Here is a 23,083-nt window from a genome sequence, read left to right as displayed (position 1 = left end):
CAGTTATGTGGTGTAAGCATTTACTGCAATGCTAGTAAATCTCCATTGCAGACAAAGAAAACAGACTCTGGAGCACTAGGTTATTGACTATGCACAAAAATGCAGCTAAGTATATTCTTAAAACATCTATAATGGGCACAGTAATCCAAGTAACTTTCTAGGAATTTGTAGAGTTAACAAAAGATTTCATTGGCAAGATAAAATTAAAACTTGTATTTATTCAGAAAGAGGAAAATATATTAGTTGTACATGTGTTTTACATATTTGAACTCTTTCCCTTATACTACTCATGTAAGTTTTTAGAAATAGGGCACAATGTTAGTCAAAATATTATTAAAAATCCAGGCAAGAGTTCTATGGGACCAGTTTTTTAAAATGGGTACACAGTTTGAGCATTTTTCTGGCCAATTATAATTTTTGACACTCTGATATTTTCCAAGATTTATTTTTCTATCTCCTGAGAGTGGCAAATATTATAACATATTACAAAAGGTTGCTAAAACATCATGAGTATCTAATACAATCTTTACTTATAACAAATTGATTGATTCTTCACTTTTCCTAAATTGAATGCACAAAGCAATGGTTAGACATATTTTTAGGTATATACAGTAGCTCCTGAATCATAAAATCATACTCCAGTAAGCATTAGTGCTAGTAGCACTACTCTAGTCAGCAATACTCCTTCAATCTTGAAATCCCGACTAAAATGGTTACTAGGTTAATTTATATGCAAAAATTAAAACTTTTATTTAAAAATCGGAGTCAACAAAATCACACACTTCTTAAACACAAAATATAGTATATGTAATTTGAATATAACTTTACTCTATTTTACATTAGCACATTTATAGTTTTTGATATTCTTAACTTAAATCACCATTATATACTATAAAAGTAGCATGTATGTGTTTACCTTTTACCTAAGGATTAAAATGATCTAAATACAATAGGACTAAATAGTCATAAATATGAGTGATGACCCTGCTAGAGACTTGCAGTAGCTACATTTGTATAATTTCCCTAATTAAGTACAACAGTGGATTTTAATCTGATTCACATCTTAAAAGGTCAAACATCAGATGTATAATAAGCAGAAAAAGAAAAGTAAAAAATCTCACAACTTATAATATTTATATTTCAATATTTCCCCTTTTCCCAAAAGACTTTCAAAACAGGTCAAATTCATGGCCAATGACAGTGTTCACAGAATTATCTGGTGCTCTTCACTTTTAACTGGAAAATAGTTCCTGGAAGCACGACCTCTCAAATAGTAATAAACACAATTCACGATTCAGTAATTTATTCAAGTAGCTTTAAGTTCAGAGGGTTATGTAAGTGTTGTTTTTAGGATAGTGGAAATATCCTAGACAGTGAGAAGGATGGCAGGTGTTTTATTTATACCTTCATTTTAGCCAAAGAGTTACTTACCAACTGTCCTGAGTGACCTACAGAGGGGATCAATTCTTTAAACAAGGAGTGTTCAGTACATCTAGATGTAGACTGATCCTATCTTAATGGCACTGTGGGGACCTAGGCACAATCCCTAAAGATCCAGCTCTGAATATCACTTCTCTATGGATCCCTTTATGGTAATAAAGATTTTATAATATAGGATAATATAGCACAGAGATTAAGACATGACTTGCTCCTCCTTGCCTTCCGCCATGATTGTGAGATTAAGCAGAGAATGACCAAGGTAGGAGAACCTAGAATAACGTATGCGCTGCTATCATTTATACTATAGTATTATGCAAGTTATTTCACCTGGCAAATCTCTGTATTTTTCATTTATAAAATGAGTACAGTAATTAGACCTACCTTTTTCAAGTATTACATGAGCTACTGCATATAAACTACTTAGCATGATGTCCACCACTTGATTAAAAACAAATGATGAAAAAAATCCATTCCTCTTTTTCTTGTGGGCAAGACAAGGTACGATACTGGCTACATAGGTTAATGTTAATTGATTATCTTTAGCTTCCTAAGAGGGATCTCACAACAGCATACTGGCATTCATCTCAATGGGGCACTGTCTCTCAACGTTGGTTCACATAAATTCTCCCCTACCCACTGCATGAACACTGCTCTGTCCATCCCGTGAGAGTGCTGAACGGGTGAGAGAGGACGCAGGAGAGAGGTGAGAGAGGATGCAGGAGTGTGTGCCTGTTGCACTGCATTTCTTCCACTCCTTACAATGGTTGTTTTCCAAATGTCTTAACCTAACTCCAAATAACAAGCACACTTTTATTGTAATCCAGTATACACATATAAAACAGGGGAAAAGGTTTTCTGAAAATATGATGCACACTATTTTCTATTGTGATAATATATTAACTTATATAGCATAAAATTTATCATTTTAACCATTTTAAAGTGTACAGTTCAGTGACATTAAGTACATTCACATTGTTGTGCAACCATCACCACCATCCATCTCTAGAACTTTTTGATTTTCCCAAGCTGAAACTCCATGTCCATTAAACCCTCACTCCCTACTCTCCCCTCCCCACAGCCCCTGACAGCCACCACTATGCTCTTCATGAATTTGACTACTCTTGGGATCTCATGTAAGTAGAATCATATAATATTTGTCTTTTTCAAACTATTTTCTATTTTATTTTATGTTATTTAAAAAATTCCAGTTGTAACCAGCTATTTCATAACCCATGAATGTGCTCCAGTTTGTAGTTTGAAAAATAACCTTAAATGAGCCTTCAGGTAAAACACTCCTTTAAATCTAACTTAAAAAAAAAAAAAAAGGAAGAGTAATCTCCCAAGGTTCATAGAGTAGGCAATACGACATAGAGAGCTCATAAGTACCATCATCCAAGAACTCTGAGACCTGAGCAGCACCTGAGTACTTCGGGGACTGTGTATGCAAGAAGGACTACATGGCAAAGGCCAACTCCCTGGAGGACTTCGTATACAGAGTTCAATCACCACCTAAAAGAAAATAGCAAAGGGCCTCAAAAGCAAACCTGGGGAAAAAATGTAAGTATTCCTTCCATTCAAGGAAGAGAAGACAAAAACTCAGTTTTAGCCTTAGGGAAGGCTAAAGGAAAGAATTTTCTGGATAAATCCTGGATTATACCAGTGTGTAACTAGAAACACAGGTGACAAAGCAGTTCCAAATGTCAAGATTTATGTATAAATGGCTTATAACACTAAATGAATTACCCAAAAATCTAGATACATCTAAAAGGGCAGACCCAAGTAGCCAAATGGAGAGAAACAATATCTGGAAGGCCACAGTCACTTTTTGGGAGGAGAGAGTTCAACCAGCAGAGAGAAAAGAAATGATTCAGGGACTTATTCATCATCACGCTTTCTCTGATTCCTCCACTGTCTATATACACAAGAATAAAGGTTTTGGGAAATGAAAAGGAGTTCTTCTTCACATTCACACACTCATACATACACAGTCTGTGGATCACTGTCTCAAAGATTCCCAAATATGAGTGGACAGTGATTTCTTTTATGAGACCTTAAGGGAGTAGGAAGAAAAAATATATAGATATATTAAAAAGCACTTTATACAACTCGCCAGAGGTTTAATTTTTATCACATGAAGAAAGAGCCTTACACCCTTAAGCCATTTCTCTTTCCCAGATGCCTTCTGTCATGAGTCAGCATTTTGGGGGTAGAGATAAAAAGTCCTTACAAGCAATCTGCTCTCACATGCTTTAATATTGTGAGAAGATGACCATGAAATATGGACAGGAAAGTACCAAAGTCTTGGCACAGATCAAGAGTTTAACATTATCATCAAACAACTTATACAGAATTAACCAGACATACATATTGAGATCTGCACAGTTACTATTGTGTTATATAATAAATGTCTGTAATTTGTGTGACTTTCCACAGCCAAAATAAGTATTTCTGGAATTAGCTCTTTAGGGGTGAAGGTAAGAGGGAATAAATAAAGTAAAAAGTTGTTCTGATCCATCAGAAGACATCTGATTGATTTCAAACCCAGGGAACCTGCCAGGCTGGCCCAAGAGAGTAGGGCTCATGATTCCTTTTCCCTTTTGTTCCTCGCAGGGTTAGTCACCTGGTAAGAAGCTGCCAATTGCAAATAAGAGTGTGCACTTGCTGGATGTCTTCTGTTTGCTCTCTTGACCCACCTTCTACCATTCCCCACCTTCTTCTTTGCCTCCGGAAGGGAGCTTTCTGGACTGCACCAACAAGCTACTTTGTCCTCTGGCTTGTCCTTGGATTCAGTCAGTGGGAGGTACCCACAAGGTGACTTAGAAGGCAGAAGAGGAATGAGGTAAGGGTATGTATTTTCCCGGTTCCTTTGCAGCCAGATCTCTGTACATTAGCTGTGTTCCTCTACCAAACGTAGCTACAAACATCCTCGCTGAGTTAGAGTTTTGATAATGGCTCTATCACTTGGCTTCTTTTGGCCTAAGATTGGGACAGTTTCCCAGGGTTCCTAGCCCATACTTTTGCAGTTCATTAAACTTTCCCCAGTCACCCAGTCTGAGTTGCCATCTGTTTCCTGTCAGAACCTGACTGATAAGAGGTTTACTTAGGCTTTGGAAACAGGCAATGGGTGTGGACAAATACATACACGATGGGAGTAAGATAAACAGCTGAAATGGATAGCATGACCAGGGCTCCAGAGGGTGCATCCCTTGCCTCTAGTCCAGTGCACAGCAAATAGAAGGGGAAGGCTTTCAAAGGTCAGTACTATAAAGGTCAACATTTACTTCAAATGCTCCCTCCCAAAAACCATAATATGATCAAGCAAACCATTAGTTAAAGATATAGGAACCTAACTAATGACTCATTTTTTATTTTTTGAGACAGGGTCTCGCTCTGTCACCCAGGCTGGAGTGCAGTGGTGTGATCTTGGCTCACTGCAACCTCTGCCTCCTGGGCTCAAGCAGTCCTCCCACCTTAGCCTCCTGATCAGCTGGGACTACAGGCATGCACCGTTTTGCTTGGCTAATTTTTAAATTTTTTTGTGGAGACAAAAGTCTCACTATTGCCCAGTCTGGTCTTGAACTCCTGAGCTCAAGCCATCTTCCCACCTCAGCCTCCCAAAGTGCAGGGATTATAGATGTTAGCCACTGAACCCACCCAATTATTGACTCTATTTTGTCTTTGGTCATTTGCACTGGGGGCTCCCTGTCATCCATTGAACTGGTTAGTGCCTATTCATTCCTTAAAGTCTCAGTTTAGAAATCAATCTCACAACACCAAATAGCATATTGTTGATGGAGCCAGGCCTTAAACCTAGGTCTTCACCTTGAAAGGTGGAATAGAGGTCTTCTACATCTATTAAATGCTACCTCTATTTACATATTTACAGTGATGCCATTACCACAGGAACATTAAAACTTCATCTCAATTATAGGCAAGAGGCTCTTCTTTTTAAATTAGGCTTCATGGGATATATTTTTGTGACCTTTCTTCCAGTAATGTCCAATAGTCTGATGTAAATCCTTCTCAAACCACTGAGACTATCCTTTATAAGACAATCTCTAATCATAAAAGTACCAGGTTTTTGTCCAGAGTTAGATTTCTCTTGTGACAGAATATACTGAGGCTAACTGTAAAAGCTTTCTGTCTGCATGAAGTATTGACATATTATCAAATCATTACTGTTTTCTTTCTAAAAATTGGATGAAACAAATATAATCCTTAATAGTGTTTTATTTTGTTGACTTTTAAACCAACTCTTTTAAACCAACCAATTTAATTTCATTAATATCAACTTCTATCTGAAAAATGATTAGTCTCAAACAATTTAAAGTGAGATAAATTGTGAAATATTAGGTAAGGTGAAAAATCCCTGGTGAGGACAAAGATCTGTGACTACAATGTCAGATGCTTGGTGAAAAACTGCCTGAATTTGATTATCTGCTTAAATTTCTGTTTCCTAAAGGCTCCACATTTCTATACTGCTAAGCTTACCACAAAAGTAATTTTTATAAATGTTTCAGATTCAGAGGCATTAGCTTTCTCTACAATGCTTCTTTCGATGGTGAAAATGCATTACTTCATAATTAGAATCAAGAAGTCATTTCTAACTTGATACTATTAATGAAACTCAGATTAAAAAAAATCAATTTAGTTATCCATAGCTCTATTTTCTGAGATTTCTTGGTTTCTGATGAGATAACCTGAACTTAGAAAAAGCAATCTTTCCATCCATGAAATAATTCATCACAGGATGGGTGTTCTTTTTATTGCTGAACTATATGCAGGTAAAATTAAAACACTACTTCTGTAATATATTTTCACTAATTCTACAATACTAGCTAAACTGTTAGGAAAGTAAATATTTTTAAAGAGCCCAAATGACCTAGAAATAGAATATATGAAATATAAAACACAAAACACATTATTATCAAGCATACAAAATAATCAATGAAAAAGACTATGAGGCTACAAACCAAAATGTTAACAGAAGTTATCTCCTTGTAATTATGGGCAGTATTGTTTTATTTTCCAAATGTTCTTCAATGAACATATGTAAATAAAAATAAATATTTCCAAAGAAAAAGTATTCACAATAATTTATAATAAAAAGTAGGAACTGGAATACAAAGTGGTGTGCTATGATTATAACCTTGTAAAAGCGTGTACACATATGGGCAAAAATAACGGTAACAGAGAAAAGAAAAAACATTTGATTTGCAAGGTATTGGAATGGTGGATGGTTTTTTTTCTGTTACTGTCAGAATGTTGTTTCCAGGGAAAGAAGAAGGTATTACATAAAAGGAATAAGATAACAACACTAAGCCAGCCCATCAGGAGAAGTGGCACGTAGGGCATCCACAGCAATGAACAGCATAGCCTCACAGTACACATGATAGTATATGACCCAAGAAAGCTGTTCCACTGGTTGTGGTTTACTTTGTTTATCGTCTTTTATGGGGGCATGAGCAAAGGGACTTAGCAAATGTGTGTAAGCTACAAGTGCTGAAGAATAGATTGCTGAAGCTATTTTTCTCTACTGTAAATTAGTGGATGTGTTAAGTAGGCAAAAACTGAAATGAGGATAATCTGGTCTAGAGATTTTTTTTGGTGTGTGTGACAGGGTCTTGCTTTGTCACCCAGGCTGGAGTGCAGTGGTGAGATCACGGCTCACTGCAACCTCACCCTCCGGGGCTCAAGAGATCCTCTACCCAACAGCTTCCCAAGTAGCTGGAACTACAGGTGTGTGCCACCATGCTCAGCTAGTTTTGTATTTTTTATAGAGATGGGGTTTCACCACATTGCCCAGGCTGATCTCAAACTCATGGGCTCAAGCAGTCTACCCGCCTTAGCCTTCCAAAGTGCTGGGATTACAACTGTGAGCCACTGTGCCCGGCCAGCTCTAGGGATTCTTTATGGCCAGTGAGGCTTTATAGGTGGATAAAACTTTATCTGTATAAAATCCACTGGGTATGAGTTATTTTGGTTAGCTACACAAGTTTCTTAGTGTCTGGAGGACTGTCGCTTTTTTTTTTTTTTTTTTTTTTTGAGAGAGTTGCACTTTGTCACCTAGGGGAGGCTTGTCTTTTAAAGTTTTAAAAAAACAATTAAGATGAAAATATTCCTAAAATTTACCTTTTAGAAGGAGACAATTCAATTTTTTTAACATTTCTTTTAATGCCCCAGGATAATCATTACACATATTGATTATGATGTCATTAAGCTTCTATTGAGGTGTGTGTATGACTGTATGCCTCTGTATTTTGAGGTTGAAGATGACTAGACTTTTTGTTTAACTTGCTTTTTTCCATTTTTTTCTTTTTATATTTAAGGAACAGGTTCTTAGTGAGGGCTCACAGAGCTGTATTATGAGTAAAAACACAGGATTTTGAGTATGCAGACTTTGAAACATCAGATTTTGTCTTTCTTTGTAGTTCTCATCTGTTGTTCAGAGAGATGCAGCTGCTAGACAGCTGAGATACAGTTAAGTGAGGGGTCACTAGATAGGAAAAGATGACTTATCATTGTTTCCCAGTGTAATGCTACCATATCATCTTTCAATGAATTACCTTTGGTCATCAGCTCCATTTTGACTGCTGTTCAAGACAATTCTCCAAAGATCTGAAGATACTAATTTCTTCTGGTCATTCACGAGATTGATATCCGGCAACTGCAGTTCACAAACTTTGCTTTCAGACAGATTAAATTCTCTAAATGCAACAAAAACCTTCTGGAGTTCATCCCAGTATTCCAAGCTACAAGGAACCTATGTTAAAATAAAAAAAAAATTAGAAGTTGCAAATAGAAACTATGCTTTTATATTTGTTGAAATTCAAATTAAACCTTTATAAAAATTATAACATTAAGACCTTTAGAGGAGAATAAGGTTATAACAGACAGTAGTTTAGGATTTGTTTTAATATTATTGTATATTCATCCTGTTTATTTTTAAAGACCAATTCAAGAATAATATATAAAAACAGCCAAAATCTTAAAAGTAATAATGGAGAACAAATTCTACAAGGTGTTAAATGTATTATAAACCCATAGTAAGTAAAAGATAAGGCTAGTGTAGTAACATACAAATAGATTAAAAGAATAAAATAGCAGAGAAAGGGCTAAGTACAGACAAAATCTTACTATGCAATGAAGGTGCCAGCCAGGCATGGTGGCTTGTGCCTGTAATCCCAGCACTTTGGGAGGCCGAGGCGGGCAGATCACCTGAAGTCAGGAGTTTGAGACCAGCCTGGCCAACGTGGTGAAACCCCATCTCTACTAAAAATACAAAAATTAGTTAGCCAGGTGTGGTGGCGTGCACCTGTAATCCCAGCTACTCGGGAGGCTGAGGCAGGGGAACTACTTGAACCCAGGAGGCAGAGATTGCAGTGAGCAGCGGTCACACCAGTGACTGCACTCCAGCCTGGGCGACAGAGCAAGAATCTGCCTCAAAAAAAAAAAAAAAAAAAAAAGTAATGAAGGTGCCACACCAAATAAGTAGGAGAAAGATGGAAAATGAAGCTGCAAGAACTAACTAGTCACTTTAGTAAAACCAAAGTGGGTCCCTACATCATTCTTTACACAAAAGTAAACTCCAAAAGGATAAAACTGCTGAAGGCTAAGAAGTGAAAGTGTAAGAGAAGAAACATGTTAATATTTTAAAAATGTTATAATAGGGTAGACTTTTGTATGTATGGCATGAAACCCGTGATAAAATCAAATTTTAAAAAGTAAACTGGAATAAGACAGGTAACATTTGATGACAGGTGAAGGAATATTCATTCTGATAGGAGAGAGCTCTTACAAATCAATGAGAAAATGATACATAATCACAGAGAAAAGGTAGATTTTACAAGTTCCTCAACTGTGCCAAATGTCTACTGCAAGCAGAGCATCCCCCTGGGGGCGCTTCTGCATCACGCTTGTGGGACTTGGGAACAAGGGGAACCAATGAAAACATGATGCTCATGCTGCTTGCCATGCCACAAGCAATAGACTTCTTTGCTTCTGACCAGGAGTCTTATTCCTTCTGCCAGCACCCATGAAACACTAACAAGATAACTTACTAGCTTGCACTGGGTAAAATCCCAGATCCTGACAGCAGTTAGATCACAGAAGAAAAAATATAACCAGCCAGTAAACACAAAAAGATAAAAAGATACTCAACTTCACCAATACTCAAAGAGATTCAAATTAAAGCAATAATGTAATATTTTATTTACTAACCTTTCAGTTTAAGAAGACTGACCGGTCTGAGTACTGTACAAGCATGAGAAAAAAACAACTTTTTTTTTTAGACAGAGTTTTGCTTTTTCACCCAGGCTGGAGTGAAGTGGTACGATCTCAGCTCACTGCAACCTCGGCCCCTGGGTTCAAGCAATTCTCCCACCTCAGCCTTCCGAGTAGCTGGGATTACAGGCATGCACCATCACGCCCAGCTAATTTTTGTATTTTTAGTAGAGAAGGGGTTTCGCCATGTTGGCCAGGCTGGTCTCGAACTCCTGACCTCAGGTGATCCACCTGCTTCAGCCTCCCAAACTGCTGGGATTACAAGCATGAGCCACCGTGCCTGGCCAAAACTTTTTTTTTCCCCTAGGAAGTATGGTTCTAAGAATTTGTTTTACAGAGATTCCAGAGCACAAGTGTGTGTGCACACATATATATGTATATACATATGTGTATGTACTTCAGTACTGTGTTTATTAATAAGAAAAGTTGAAACAAGTCGAATATCATCAATAGAGGATTGGTTACATGTAACATGCAGATCTATAGGATGTATTTCTACACAACTGTTAAAATGAATAAAGTATATCTCTATGCCAGGTGTGGTGGCTCACGCCTGAAATCCCAGCACTTTGGGAGGCCAAAGGGGTGGATCACCTGGGGTCAGGAGTTCAAGACCAGCCTGATCAACAAGGTGAGAAACCCCGTATCTACTAAAAACACAAAAATTAACCAAGCGTGGTGGCAGGTGCCTGTAGTCCCAGCTATTCAGGAGGCTGAGACAGGAGAATTGCTTAAACCCAGGAGGTGGAGGTTGCCATGAGCCAAGATCGCGCCACTGCACTCCAGCCTGGGCAACAGAGGGAGACTCCATCTCAAAAAAAAAAAAAAAAAAAAAAAAGAATCTCTCTCTATATTAACACAAAAAGACATCTAGGAAATATTATTTTGTTTAGGATGAGAACATGTGGGTTAATCCTATTTGTCTTAAAAAATAAAAGAGTGGCTCAGATGTGTTTCCCTTTTTGGAAGCATTCCCTAATTACCATCCTCAGAACTGATCACTGCCTCTCTTGTGTCATGTCTATACCTAGGACACTACTCTAACACAGGACTCACTATATTTTGTAATTACTTATTTATATGTTTGTCTCCTTTAGTTGACTCTAAGATCCTTGAGGGCAGAAATGGCACATTATTTAAAAAAATATTACTAGCACCTAACACAGTTTTGAGGACAAAATGGGATCTCAAAAAAGCTTCTTTAATGAACAGATTGCTCCCTAACCTTTCTTTCCTAAATAAGTAATTCTCAATCTTTCAACAGGACTAAATGTTGAAATAAACGTTACCTCCACCTATAATTAAGTTTCTTTTCTTTAAACAGTGACTTGAGCATCCATATATGATGAGATGCTGTAAGGAAGAGGGGAGAATGGATATGCGGAAGAGGGTAAATGTGATGAAATAGTAGCACATGTTCTGGTTAGTGATAAGTGACATATCCATGGCATTAAACTTTTAGCCACCATTTCTTGAAATTCTCTCTTTTCTTGCTTTACATGACATAATTTTCTCTAACTTCTTTTCTCTGGGTTATTGCTCCTATATTCTCTCTCAGCCTGAAATACCTCTATACCCCCTACTTTCTCACTGTCTCAGGTCTAAATCCTTCACATCAATCAATAACCAAATAGAATACCACCTATCTCAGCCTTTTCACCTCGCCGGATGGAAAAATCCTTTCTCTTTTCTGAACACAAATAATTTTTTTAAAATGGGAATGTCTTTTACAGCTCTTATCACTGTATACTTCATGTTATAGTTATTTCTGTATGTGACATCTTCTCTGGTGGACACATTCCTTGAGGGAATGATTTCTATTTGGCTAAGCTTTGAATTTTCACAGCACCTGGGATAGTGAATACAGCAAATGTTCAAAAAGAGTTGCTGAATAAACGAATGAATAATTCGTGAATCAATGAATGAATATACACATTCTGGGTGGTTCAACCCATCTCTGGCACATTAAAGATTCTCCACAAAGAAGTATAGAAGTTGAAAGTATGAACTTTGGATCAGATCTATCGGGATTCAAATCCTAGCTCCATTAACTTTTTCTTGGGCAAATTAATTTTTCTTTTTTTTTTTTTTTGAGACAAGGTCTCACTCTGTTGCCCAAGCTAGGGTGAAGTGGTGTGATCACAGCTCACTGAAGCCTTGATATCCCTGGCTCAAGCGATCCTCCCACTTCAGCCCCAAGTAGCTGGGACCACAGGCACGTGCCACCATGCCTGACTAATTTTTGTATTTTTTATAGAGACACGGTCTCCCTCTGTTGCCCAGGCTAGTTTCGAACTCCTGGGCTCAAGCAATCCTCCTACCTTGGCCTCTCAAAGTGCTGGGATTGTAGGTGTGACCCACTGTGCCAGGCCTAAATTAAATTAATTTTTCTAACACAAGTTCCCATATGTGTAAAAGGGGGATAAGAATATAGCTACCCTCATGAATTTTCATAAAGATTAAATGAGACAAAGCATTTTATTTAATATCACATAGTAAGAGCTTAAGAAATGTTAGCCATTATTTACCCCTCTCATGCTCAAAGAACACTTTGGAAGCTTATATGTTGTTGCCAGAATCAGGTAAGTTGTAAGAGTTCTGATTATTAGATTTCTTAATAATGGGTTGGACTTCTGGGAAGAAAATAATAAACTATGAATCTGGATGTTCAGGAACACTGTACCCACAGTTCAATATTATTTTCTGCTACATACCTGTTAAAAGTGTGGCCCTCCATATATGCTATGACTTCAGAGATAAAGGAATATATCATTGCTTAACTACTCTCTGGACTGCCAGTGAGTCAGCCCTGTGGTTTAAGACACTCATAACAACCAGCGGTGGAAGAGATATGGTAACTGGAGTATAAATCCCTAGAGAGACATATAAAAATCTCAGTGGAGGCCAGTCACAGTGGTTAATTCCTATAATCCCAGCATTTTGGGAAGTGGAGACAGGAGGATTGCTGGAGCCCAGGAGTTTGAAATCAGCCTGGGCAACTCGGTAAGACCCTGTCTCTACAGGAGGAAAAAAAATTAGCTGGGCATTATGGCATGTTCTTGTGGTCCCAGTTACTTAGGAGGCTGAAGTCGGAGGATCGCCTGAACCCAGGAGGTTGAGGCCGCAGTGAGCCATGATTGTGCCACTGCACCCAGCCCGGACAACAGATGGAGACCCTGTTTCAAAAAAATAAAAAAAAACCACAAGCAAACAAACAAAAACTCAGTGGACAAGGGAAGGGCAAATGAGTTGAGAAAAAGCATATTAATAATTTAATGATATAGTCACCTTGCTGTGCTATCAAATATCAGATCTTATTTATCCTATGTCTGTATCAAAACATTACGTGTCCCATACCATAAATATATATGATTATGTACCCATACTAACTAAAAATAAAAAATAAAAGAATGTGTTTATTATAAAATGTTGCATAAACACAAGTACAACAAAGAATATAAAATTGCCTATCATCCACCCAAAAGAAAAAGCATATTAATATACCTATTGTTTTTGGTAATACAAATAACGGAATATAAAGTTCAATGTAATCTTTTTGGTGGAGAGGTTATACAGAAAATATGCAAAAAATACTTGTTTCCAGCATCATCTCCTGAAATTCTGCATTAAAATTAATATATAATAGCTTATAAAAATTAGCTGGCACATTGGAAGGCAGAGTAGGACCTTAAGGAAAAAGCACCAGTAAGTTTTTAAGTACAAGGCGAGGGTTGGAGTAGGTACATAATATAAGGCAGTCCAAGATGGGAACTGCTGTGGGAAGCCATTAGGTAGCCTAGGGGCAATGAATGTGGACTGCACCAACAGTGGGGCTTAGGGAAGGAGGAATTGTGGGAGCCTAAAGTAAGAGATGTGGAACAATGCCAAAGAAAAACTTTATTTAGTTCACAACTTGTGTGAGGCTGGCTCTGTAGTTACATACTTCAGCTGGAATATTCTCAGACACTCTGAAAATTCAGAAAACAATAGATTACTATGGAGATACATACCAAAGTATGTCAGTTATGCATCAGAATTTTCCTTTATGTGCCCTATTTTACTCTGTTAACAAAGGCATATTAATAAATTCACTCCAAATGAAACCCCTATTAAAAATTTAAGTTGTATGCCTTTAAATACATGTATAAAAGTCACGTACTTATTCTTTTTTCCCATTATAAGAATATATAATCATCCTTCAGTATCCATGAGGGGTTGGTTCTGGGACTACCTACAGATACCAAAATCTATGGATGCTCAAGTCCCTGATATAAAATGCTGCAGTATTTGCATATAACCTATGCACATCCTCCCATATACTTTAAATCATCTCCAGATTCCTCATGATACCTCATACAATGTAAATACTATGTAAATAGTTGTTACACTGTATTGTTTAGGAAATAATGACAAGAAAAGTCTGTAAATGTGCAGTAGAAGCACAATTTTCTTTTCTTGAATATTTTTGATTGGTGGTTGGCTGAATCCATGGATGTAGAACTGATGGATACAAAAGGCTAACTCTATTTGTCCTTAACACATCGAAATAAAACCTAAAAACAACACTGAGTATAATATTTTAAAGATTTTATTCAAATACATATTGAACCATAAATTTACTTTTAAAAGCATATAGACATCATCTTCACATTATCTTATTTCTCCATCCTACAAAAAAAAAGTCATTGGTGTCACACTTCGGATAAAATCCTGGCCCTACCACTCAAATCACTGCTCTATGACCTTGGGCAACCTATTTAATGATTCTGAGCCTCAGTTCCCTCACTTGTAAACAAGGGTAATAAAACCTGTATTGTTTTTAGGCCAAATTAAGGATTTTTGACTTTATTTTCTTTGAAGGGCTGAAAGCAAAGAAGTGATGTCAAATTTGTATTTTTCAAAGATTTTGGATACTATAGACAACGGATTAAAAAGAGGCAAGTGGCCGGGCATAGTGGCTCATGCCTGTAATCCCAGCACTTTGGGAGGCTGAGCCAAGTGGATCACAAGGTCACAAGTTCGAGACCAGCCTCGCCAAGATGATGAAACCCCGTCTCTACTAAAAATAATAATAATAAAAAAAATAGCCGGGTGTGGTGGTGGGCGCCTATAATCCCACCTACTTGGGAGGCTGAGGCAGGAGAATCACTTGAACCTGGGAGGCGGAGGTTGAAGTGAGCCGAGATCATGCCACTGCACTCCAGCCTGGGTGACAGAGTGAGACTCTGTCTCAAAAATAATAACAATAATACAAAAAAAGAAAAGAAAAGAAAAAGAAAAAAAGAGGCAAGCGTGGATGCAATAAGACCAATTAGGAGGTCTAAGCTAGAAATGTTGATAGCTGAGAGTATGGTTGGTGGCAACAGAGTAGTATGTAAGAGATTCTTGGGACATACTAATTAATAAGTCTTATTGATTGATTGGCTGAGAAGTGAGAGGGAAGCGCCAAGAATAACTCCCAGTTTCCTAGCCTGAGCAGCCATATGGATGCTGATGTCATTTACTGGGATGGGTAAGACTGATATGTAGTATATGTGGGTAGAGGAGGAGAGATCAGAAGTTCATTTTTAGCCATTCTGAGCTGCAGGTACCAATGAGCCATCCCAGCAAAAATACTGAATAAGGGGTTGGCAATTCTGGAGACTGGAAGAGGGAGTTAACTGTGCTGATACACAGCTACAGTTCATTCAGCACTAGCCTTTTGTCAGGAGTGTATAGTGGAAAAACAGAGGGCAATGAAGTTTAGGTTACTTATTTGTAAGAAGGTATTTTAAATGATGAACTAAGAATGCAAACTGGTTAAAAGAGGATATGAAAATGGTGAGCTGATGAAAAGAGGACATCAGAGAACTACAGTTTAATGAATAGTTTAATGAATAACTGTAGTGGGGGTTTTTGAATAAGCAGGGCAGAGAGCTATGAAAGACTGTGAGGGAGCTTAAGATGCTGGAATAATGATTTAGGAGTCACAGCAGTTGTGGATGATGACAAGATCCAGGGCTTGTGCATGGGAGTGAGTAGTTAAATGGAGTGGAAAAGATTCCTAGAGATATGAGATCAATGTAGGGTTTTGGCTGGGTAATTTATGGCAGTGAAGAAAAAGGTTGGCAGCCATGGGGTAAGGACTTGTGAGAATGGGAGAGAATGACCAAAAAGTTAGTAGATGGCAACAACAAAGAGGGATGAGGAGAATATAATTAGAGAAAATGAGAAGCAAGGGGACTTGACAAGAGGGTAGAAGAGTAAAGGCCAGTGGCACTGGTGAGCAAGAACACTTATCCTCCTGGCCTTGAGACAAAAAGAACGTGAGAGCCTCCACATCAGAGGGTCGCAATGGTGAACTAGGTCCCAGGGGACAGCAAAATTTTGTTCAAAGTAATGGCACAGAAGAACTGCTGGAAGAACAGGTGGAGGTTTAGAGGAGAGTTCATTAATCAAGGAGAAGATGATCCAGAGGGCAAAGTGGAAGGGCATGGAAGGCTGAGGAAGAGGGAGGTTGGTAAGAGTAGGTACAGTATCTAGACGGGAAGAAATGCATCTTATAGTTTGGGTGGTGACTAGAAAACAAGGAAGTGAAGCATGTGGTGGAACTGACACCTGATTTAGGGGGAGTAGAGACAATGGCTGTGGTTCTAAAGGTAACCTACTACTACTTCTTGAGGCCTGGCTTGCATGCCATGTGTTCTCAGATTAGTATTCTTAAAGATAACAATGCTACCTCCTTTAACAGTCTTTTATTCTACGTTCTCAGACTAGTATTCTTAAAAATAACCATGCTACCTTCTTTAACAGTCTTTTATTCTAAAAAGATCTTGTTTAATATACTGGTACTTCCACTCAAATTATTGTGCATTCATGCCAATTTTTAACAAACTTTGCATTAACTTAACTCACTAATCCTCTCTTGTCTTTCAGTTAGAAGTTGACATTGCCCAACTAATCTCTAGTTGGTGGTGACATAATTAAGCTAAAAACCTAATGTGGTCTTATTGTTCTTATAACTTCATATGGTAGCAATTAATTATTCTCAAGGAATAACTCTGGGCTCTATTTTGTGTGATCTATTTAAAATAACTTTATTATGTGCTTTTAGTTTTGAAAGAGATGACGTGAATGATCTTTAGTTACAATATCTATAACTAAGGATTTGTTATTAATGCCTGTACTGAATAACTTGAAGGAAAGATGACTATTCCAAGAGTTTGGTGCCAAAAAAATAGTTTAGAAAGCCCGAATATCTAGTACTGAGTCATGGGAAGTGGGAACAAGTAAATTGGTTTCACTGGAAAACATTCCACATGTAACACATGGTACATTTCAAATGACTGTCAGGATTATATATTTTTTTATTACATTTTGTTTTCCTATCCATTATTTGACAGGACCTAAAAAATTAGCCAGCCATACATAATAAACTGTACTCTAAGTATATGTGGTCTTTGCATATGAATATCTTAGGTTGTATATCTGCCAGTTGGTAAGAGCACATGTATTTTTGCATTTAAAATGTTATTCCACAATTTGTTTCCATTTGATGGCTAATTTGGGAAGATTTGCATGTGTGTTGGCCATTTAAAAATATTTTTGGTACAAAGAATATTTTGGCACTTAATTTGTTTTTATTACTTAATAGTACTGCCAAGACTGTTAGCAGGGTTATGACTGCCCATCTGTCCTCATGGATTTCTTTGCGCAGGGGCTGCTGAAGCTGGGCCATTACCCCTTTCTCCACTCAGTCCGACTAAGCAACCTAGGCAAAACAACAAAGGAAGTGTCTTGGCTGTATATATGTGCATAATAAAGAGTTGGTAGGTAGAGAGGGGAGATCTAGCAACTGATGTAGCCTAATAAAGAGTTGGTAGGTAGAGAGGGGAGATCTAGCAACTGATGTAGCCTATCAGGTCTGCTCAACTATGACAAAACAGGGTAGCTGACGGTGTAAGTCTGGTTAGTGAGTACAAAGCCAGAGCTTCCATTCTAGACTTAGTTATTAGAGTTTGGTTACAGCAGAGGATACTCTCTTCATCACTTTTCCCACCATATTTCTAGACTTCCCAGGGTGCCAAGTTGGGTAATTATAGCAGAAGAACAGCTATATATCTACCATCATCGGTGTTTTGATAGTAGCAGGTAGTGATGGCAGCTGTGGTAGAAGAAACTACCCTTTGAATAGCCCTCTACAAGATACAAATTTACAGATTTTTCTTACACCTTATTTCAGGGAGGAAAATATTATTCCCATGTTACAAATGAGTGAAATATGGCTCAGTGAAGTTAAGTAATCTGCTCAAGATTACACATTTAGTAAGTGGCAAACTTTCTGGTTGTAAATCCTATGCTCTTTAATAATTTTTAGATTAAATAAGATAGACCCCATAATGTGCCATTTACAATTTCCAGTTCCACTTTCTTTAAAGTGGGTTCTTAGGAAGCAATAAACGGAGAATACATTTTGATTTTTGCCACTTATCCCAGTCATTTATAGTTACTTCATTTGGCAGGCTTTTTCTCATTAGTAGTCTTTTTATTTCAGCACTTTGAATATGTCATCTCACTGTCTTCTGGTCTCTATGGCTTTTGATGAGAAATCAGCTGTTAATCTTAGAATATCCCTTATATGTGATGAGTTACTTCTCTTTTGTTGCTTTCAATATTCTTTGTCTTTTGACAGTTTGTGTCTAAGTGTGGATATCTTTGAGTTTATTTAAGGTAGAGTTCATTGAGCTTCTTAGATGTAGATAAATGTTTGTCATCAAATTTGGGAAGTGTTTGCCCATTATTCTTCAAATATTCTTTCTTCCCTTTTCTCTCCTCTCCTGGGACTTCCCCTATGCATATATTGGTACACTTGATGGTGTGTCACAGATCTCTGAAGCTGTGTCCATTTTTCTTCATTTTTTAAAATTTTCTGTTCTTCAGACTCAATAATCTCAAAACGACCTAACTTCAAGCTCACTTATTCATTCTTCTTCCTGCTTAAATTTGTTGCTTAGCCCCTCTAGTGAATTTTTCATTTCAGTTATTACACTTTTCAATTCTGGAATTTGTACTTGTTTTTAAACATTATTGTTTCAATCTCATTATTAATATTCTATATTTGGTGAGACATGATTCCTATACTTAAGCTTTTTAGACATGACCTTTTTTAGTTCTTTGACTACATTTAAAACAGGTGATTTCAAGTATTTGTCTAATAAGTCCAACATCTGGGCTTCCTCAGGGACAATTTCTATTGATCGCTTTTTTAACATATACAGGCTGTACTTTCTTATTTCTTTGCCCATCTCATACTACTTTCTTGAAAATGGCATTTTTAATGATATAGGATTTTATAATATTAATAAATAACATTATTAACTATATTATTGTAAATAAACAATGGGAACTTTAAAAATCAGATCCTTCCTCTTCCCCAGGGTTTGCTTATTTGTTTATTTATTTATTTATTTATTTATTTTTGAGATGGAGTCTCCCTCTGTTGCCCAGGCTGGAGGGCAGTGGCACGATCTTGGCTCACTGCAACCTCTGCCTCCTGGCTCAAGCAATTCTCCTGCCTCAGCCTCCTGAGTAGCTGGGATTACAGGTGTGCACCACCACACCCAGCTAATTTTTGTATTTTTAGTAGAGATGGGGTTTCACCATGTTGGCCAGGCTGGTGTTGAACTCCTGACCTCAGGTGATCTGCCCACCTCGGCCTCCCAAAGTGCTGGGATTATAGGCATCAGCCACGGCCTCCAGCCTCCTCAGGGTTTATTATCCTTGCTATACATTGTAGTTGTTGTTTAGTAATATTTATGAGCTAATTTTGTGAAGTTTGTAATTTTCATTGTGTGGCCACTGAAGTCTCCACTTGATTAGTGAAGTCTCCAGTTGGTTAGTGAAGTCTCCACTTGGTTAGTGTAGTAGTCAGTTAATGATTAAACAGACTTCCCTAAAGGTCTGGAACCAATAAGCCTCCAATTCTTTGCTGAAGGGCTCTTTGCGCTCTGGCGCACACCTTCAACTCCTCCTTAGCCTTCACTTACTGCTTGCACAGAGCTTTAAGGACAGACAGAGGTGAGAGTACAGGACCTTCTCAGGTCTCCCCTGAGCAGGCACACATCCCTGGGGGTGTGCATAGTCTTATTTATGAGCATGTACTTGTAGTTTCCCAGGAATATGTTGGAGCTTTTCAAAACCCCATGGACATCTCATTCCCGTTTTTCCTTTCAAACATTTTGGTTAGCCTATTGTTTACCCCAACTGGTTCCCACTGCCTCAAGCAACTTTAAAACTAATCAATTGCCTCTAATTATTTTTGACATACAACCCTAGGTGTTGTGGCAGGGAGTGGGGGCATGGGGGTTGGGGGAGGCTTTTTGCCCCTGAAAGCTCCTAATTAGTAACTTTTGAAAGAGTAATTGCTGTGAAACTCTTATTTCAATTATAGAATGCTATTTTATGTCATTAACAAAGTAAAAGTATATACTGCACTTATACAATGTTAAGATGGTGATAAAACCAAATATATTCCCCAAAGAGAAAAGTACTAGAAAATTAGTAGACAAGTAGATAGGTGAAAGAGTTTTAAATTGATGGCTGGAGGAGAGTAAGTAGATAGTTAAAAAATAGAAAGTGAGGTCTGGGCATGAAATAGAAATGTTCAGTGACTGAAAGAGACAGTCCTTATCTAGAGATAGGGATAAATGGACAGCATTATGAACATCAAAACCTTAATAGGCTAAGAAACCGGCTTTGTCTTTGTACAATAATGGGAGGTTTCTCTTTATGAATGTGTTAGGGCTTAACTGTCCTTTTAAACATAAAGAGTATTTCTTACAATCAGTTATTTATAATTTACAGGAGGAGACACATATTCATCACTCAAAACAAATGCAAATTGAGTAGAGATACTTTTCAATAGTTACTAAATAAAAATAAAATGTATTCTGGTAACGGAAGTTGGATTTTGAGTTTCTATATCATTTAAAAAAACCACTAATGAGATAAAAGATGAATGTGCTTGCAATCTCAAAAGTTTTAGCTTATAATATTATTTCTTTTTATATGTATCTGCTTTTTAGTTGATTTTGAAGAAGGAAAAGAAAAGCTTCTATACATCTTCAACTAATAGAAGTCATACCAAAAAAAAAAAAACCCTTATACTATTGGAACCAGTTGAGAAACCACAAGTATTCAAATGCAGGAAATCATGATTTTATAACATTTTAATGTGATCTACTCTTGGGAAACAAAGTTAACCAAACCCTATTTTTGTACAGGAAATATTCCAGCATACAGTTGTAATACACTGTGGTGAAGGGGTACAGCTGCAGATTTTTCACCTGTAATGCCCCACTGGTATTGTGGCTTACTGCATTGCATCAAGACTGCCTTCCTGTCCGGAAAACCCTCTAAGTACAAACAAGACTCTAAGTCCAGATTTTATTTTCCCCTGGTATCAGAATATGGTAATTTAAGAGCCCTGAGAAATACTTTTTAGACTTTAAAAGGAAATGTGTAACGTTCTTTTATTAGAATCTATGTTTGGGTTGGTTTTTCAAAAAACTTAACATATGACCCAGTTATCTTATCGATTTATCAAGCTACCAGGTTTCAAGCAAATGCAGGTGTGTAATATGACATCTTTCAAGAAAATATTTTTCCTTAAAGAGAAAGAATAAAAATATACTCAGAACTTCTGAGTTAAAACTTAGAGCAGGGGCAACTGTACTAGTTTATGGTGTCTTTTAATGAGACTACAAACTCTAAACTCATATTATGTTTTAGTCTCATTTCTAACTGTTCAGATATTTTACTTATTTGTATCAAATGCAGTCAAATGTACATCATTTACTATAAATAACAATACTTGGGAATCAGGGAGAGCTTAATTCTACATTTACTTGCTAACTAGTTTTGTCATCTTGAGTTAAAGTCACCTAACCAACGTAAGCCTTAGTTTCCTTACCCACAAAAATTTAGGAAGATAGAATAAGAACTACTTTAGTTCTTTCCAACTCTGAAGAGATACATAAGATTTACTTTTTTAAGTTTATACTTTAGGAAAAGAACTAATATTTTAAAATGCATACTACATGTGAAGATTTACATTATTCAATTTTAATGGTAATTCTGTAAGTTAGTAAGAGTATATCCATTTTACAGATCAAGAAAATAAAGCTCAGAAAGTTAAAAAAACCTGTCAAGGATCTCAACGATAATTAGTTGCAAAGCCGGGACTCCTGGAGATTCCAGAGCCCAGGAAGCTTTTTCACCTTGTCATACTGACTCCCGTATTTCAGTTACTTGACGGTCATGGTTTTCAAAAATATAAACTGACAAATAAGCAATGCTCATAAACCAAACACTTACACTGTGACAACTTGTTACATGATTGTTTTAAAGCTAAAAAGGTGTAATCATTGATAGTTGGTTCTTTCAAAATTTATTTTCAAGTTTTACATTCAGAGGTAGATAATAGGTTCTTAATAACTCTTGATAATGTGAAAACTATAGTACAGATAGGCAACTCTCAGTAACTGTGAAGAAGTCAATAAGGATTAGAGAATAACTTAAAATTTTTAAATATTCTAGAAAAAAGTCAACTTAGCATATTTTACAAAGCTTCCTCATATGTCAAATATTTAGGCTAGATCTAGGGTCAGTAAACTTTGCCTGTAAAGGGCTATAGAACAAATGCTTTAGGCTTTGTTTGCCACCTGGTCTCTGTTGCAACTACTTGACTCTACAACTACTTGACTCTGACTATTGTAGTATATAAGCAATATGTAAATGAGTGTATGTGTCTATGTTCCAATAAAATTTTATTTACAAAAACAGGTGTGGGCTAGATTTGGCCCACAGGCTGTAGTTTGCTGCTGATTCCTTGATTAGATGAAAAGCAATGCCCTTACAGAGGCCCTTTAGGGTATATGTCTACTAGGGAATAGTTCTCCATGGGTCTAGCACATTTTCACATATCTTATAGGTAAAGGCATTGCCTGCCTTTTCCCCAGACTATCTTTTCTTTTCTTAAAATTTAAAATGTACTTTTTTTTTTAGAGATGGAGTCTTGCTATGTTTGCCCAGGCTGGCCTTGAACTCCTAGGCTCAAGCGATCCTCCTCCCTCAGTCTCCTGAGTAACTGGGATTACAGGCGCATGCCACAAACCCAGTCCAGACTGTTTTTTCAAGGATAAATATATAATAAACAGTCAACGAAGACAGATAGTTGTCTCCCTAGAAAGAAAAGGGCAGGCAGGCTTACTGTCCATTATAAAAGATTCAGGTCCTCCAAATCAGAGTCCTCTACTATAATACAACTCCCTGTGTGTGCAGACATCAGCTGGTCCTCTTCATGTCATCCTCAGAGACTTAG

At 37.2% G+C, this 23,083-nt stretch overlaps 1 protein-coding gene across 5 annotated transcripts in view; it reads right to left on the bottom strand.

Annotated features, from left to right (window-relative positions):
* Positions 1 to 23,083, bottom strand: part of VPS13B (vacuolar protein sorting 13 homolog B) — an 868,795-nt gene that overhangs the window by 103,205 nt on the left and 742,507 nt on the right. For all 5 annotated transcript variants that reach the window (XM_055116771.2, XM_063606452.1, XM_057303059.2 and 2 more), the window contains exon 40: positions 8,007 to 8,203. In XM_055116771.2, the coding sequence (XP_054972746.2) occupies positions 8,007 to 8,203 (197 nt within the window). The remainder of the gene's footprint in view (positions 1 to 8,006; positions 8,204 to 23,083) is intronic.

Source organism: Pan paniscus, chromosome 7 (genome assembly GCF_029289425.2).
Source record: "Pan paniscus chromosome 7, NHGRI_mPanPan1-v2.0_pri, whole genome shotgun sequence".
In the NCBI taxonomy this organism is placed as follows: Eukaryota; Metazoa; Chordata; class Mammalia; order Primates; family Hominidae; genus Pan; species Pan paniscus.
The sequence above is the reverse complement of the archived record's forward strand: the minus strand, read 5'-3'. Positions and strand labels throughout refer to the sequence as shown.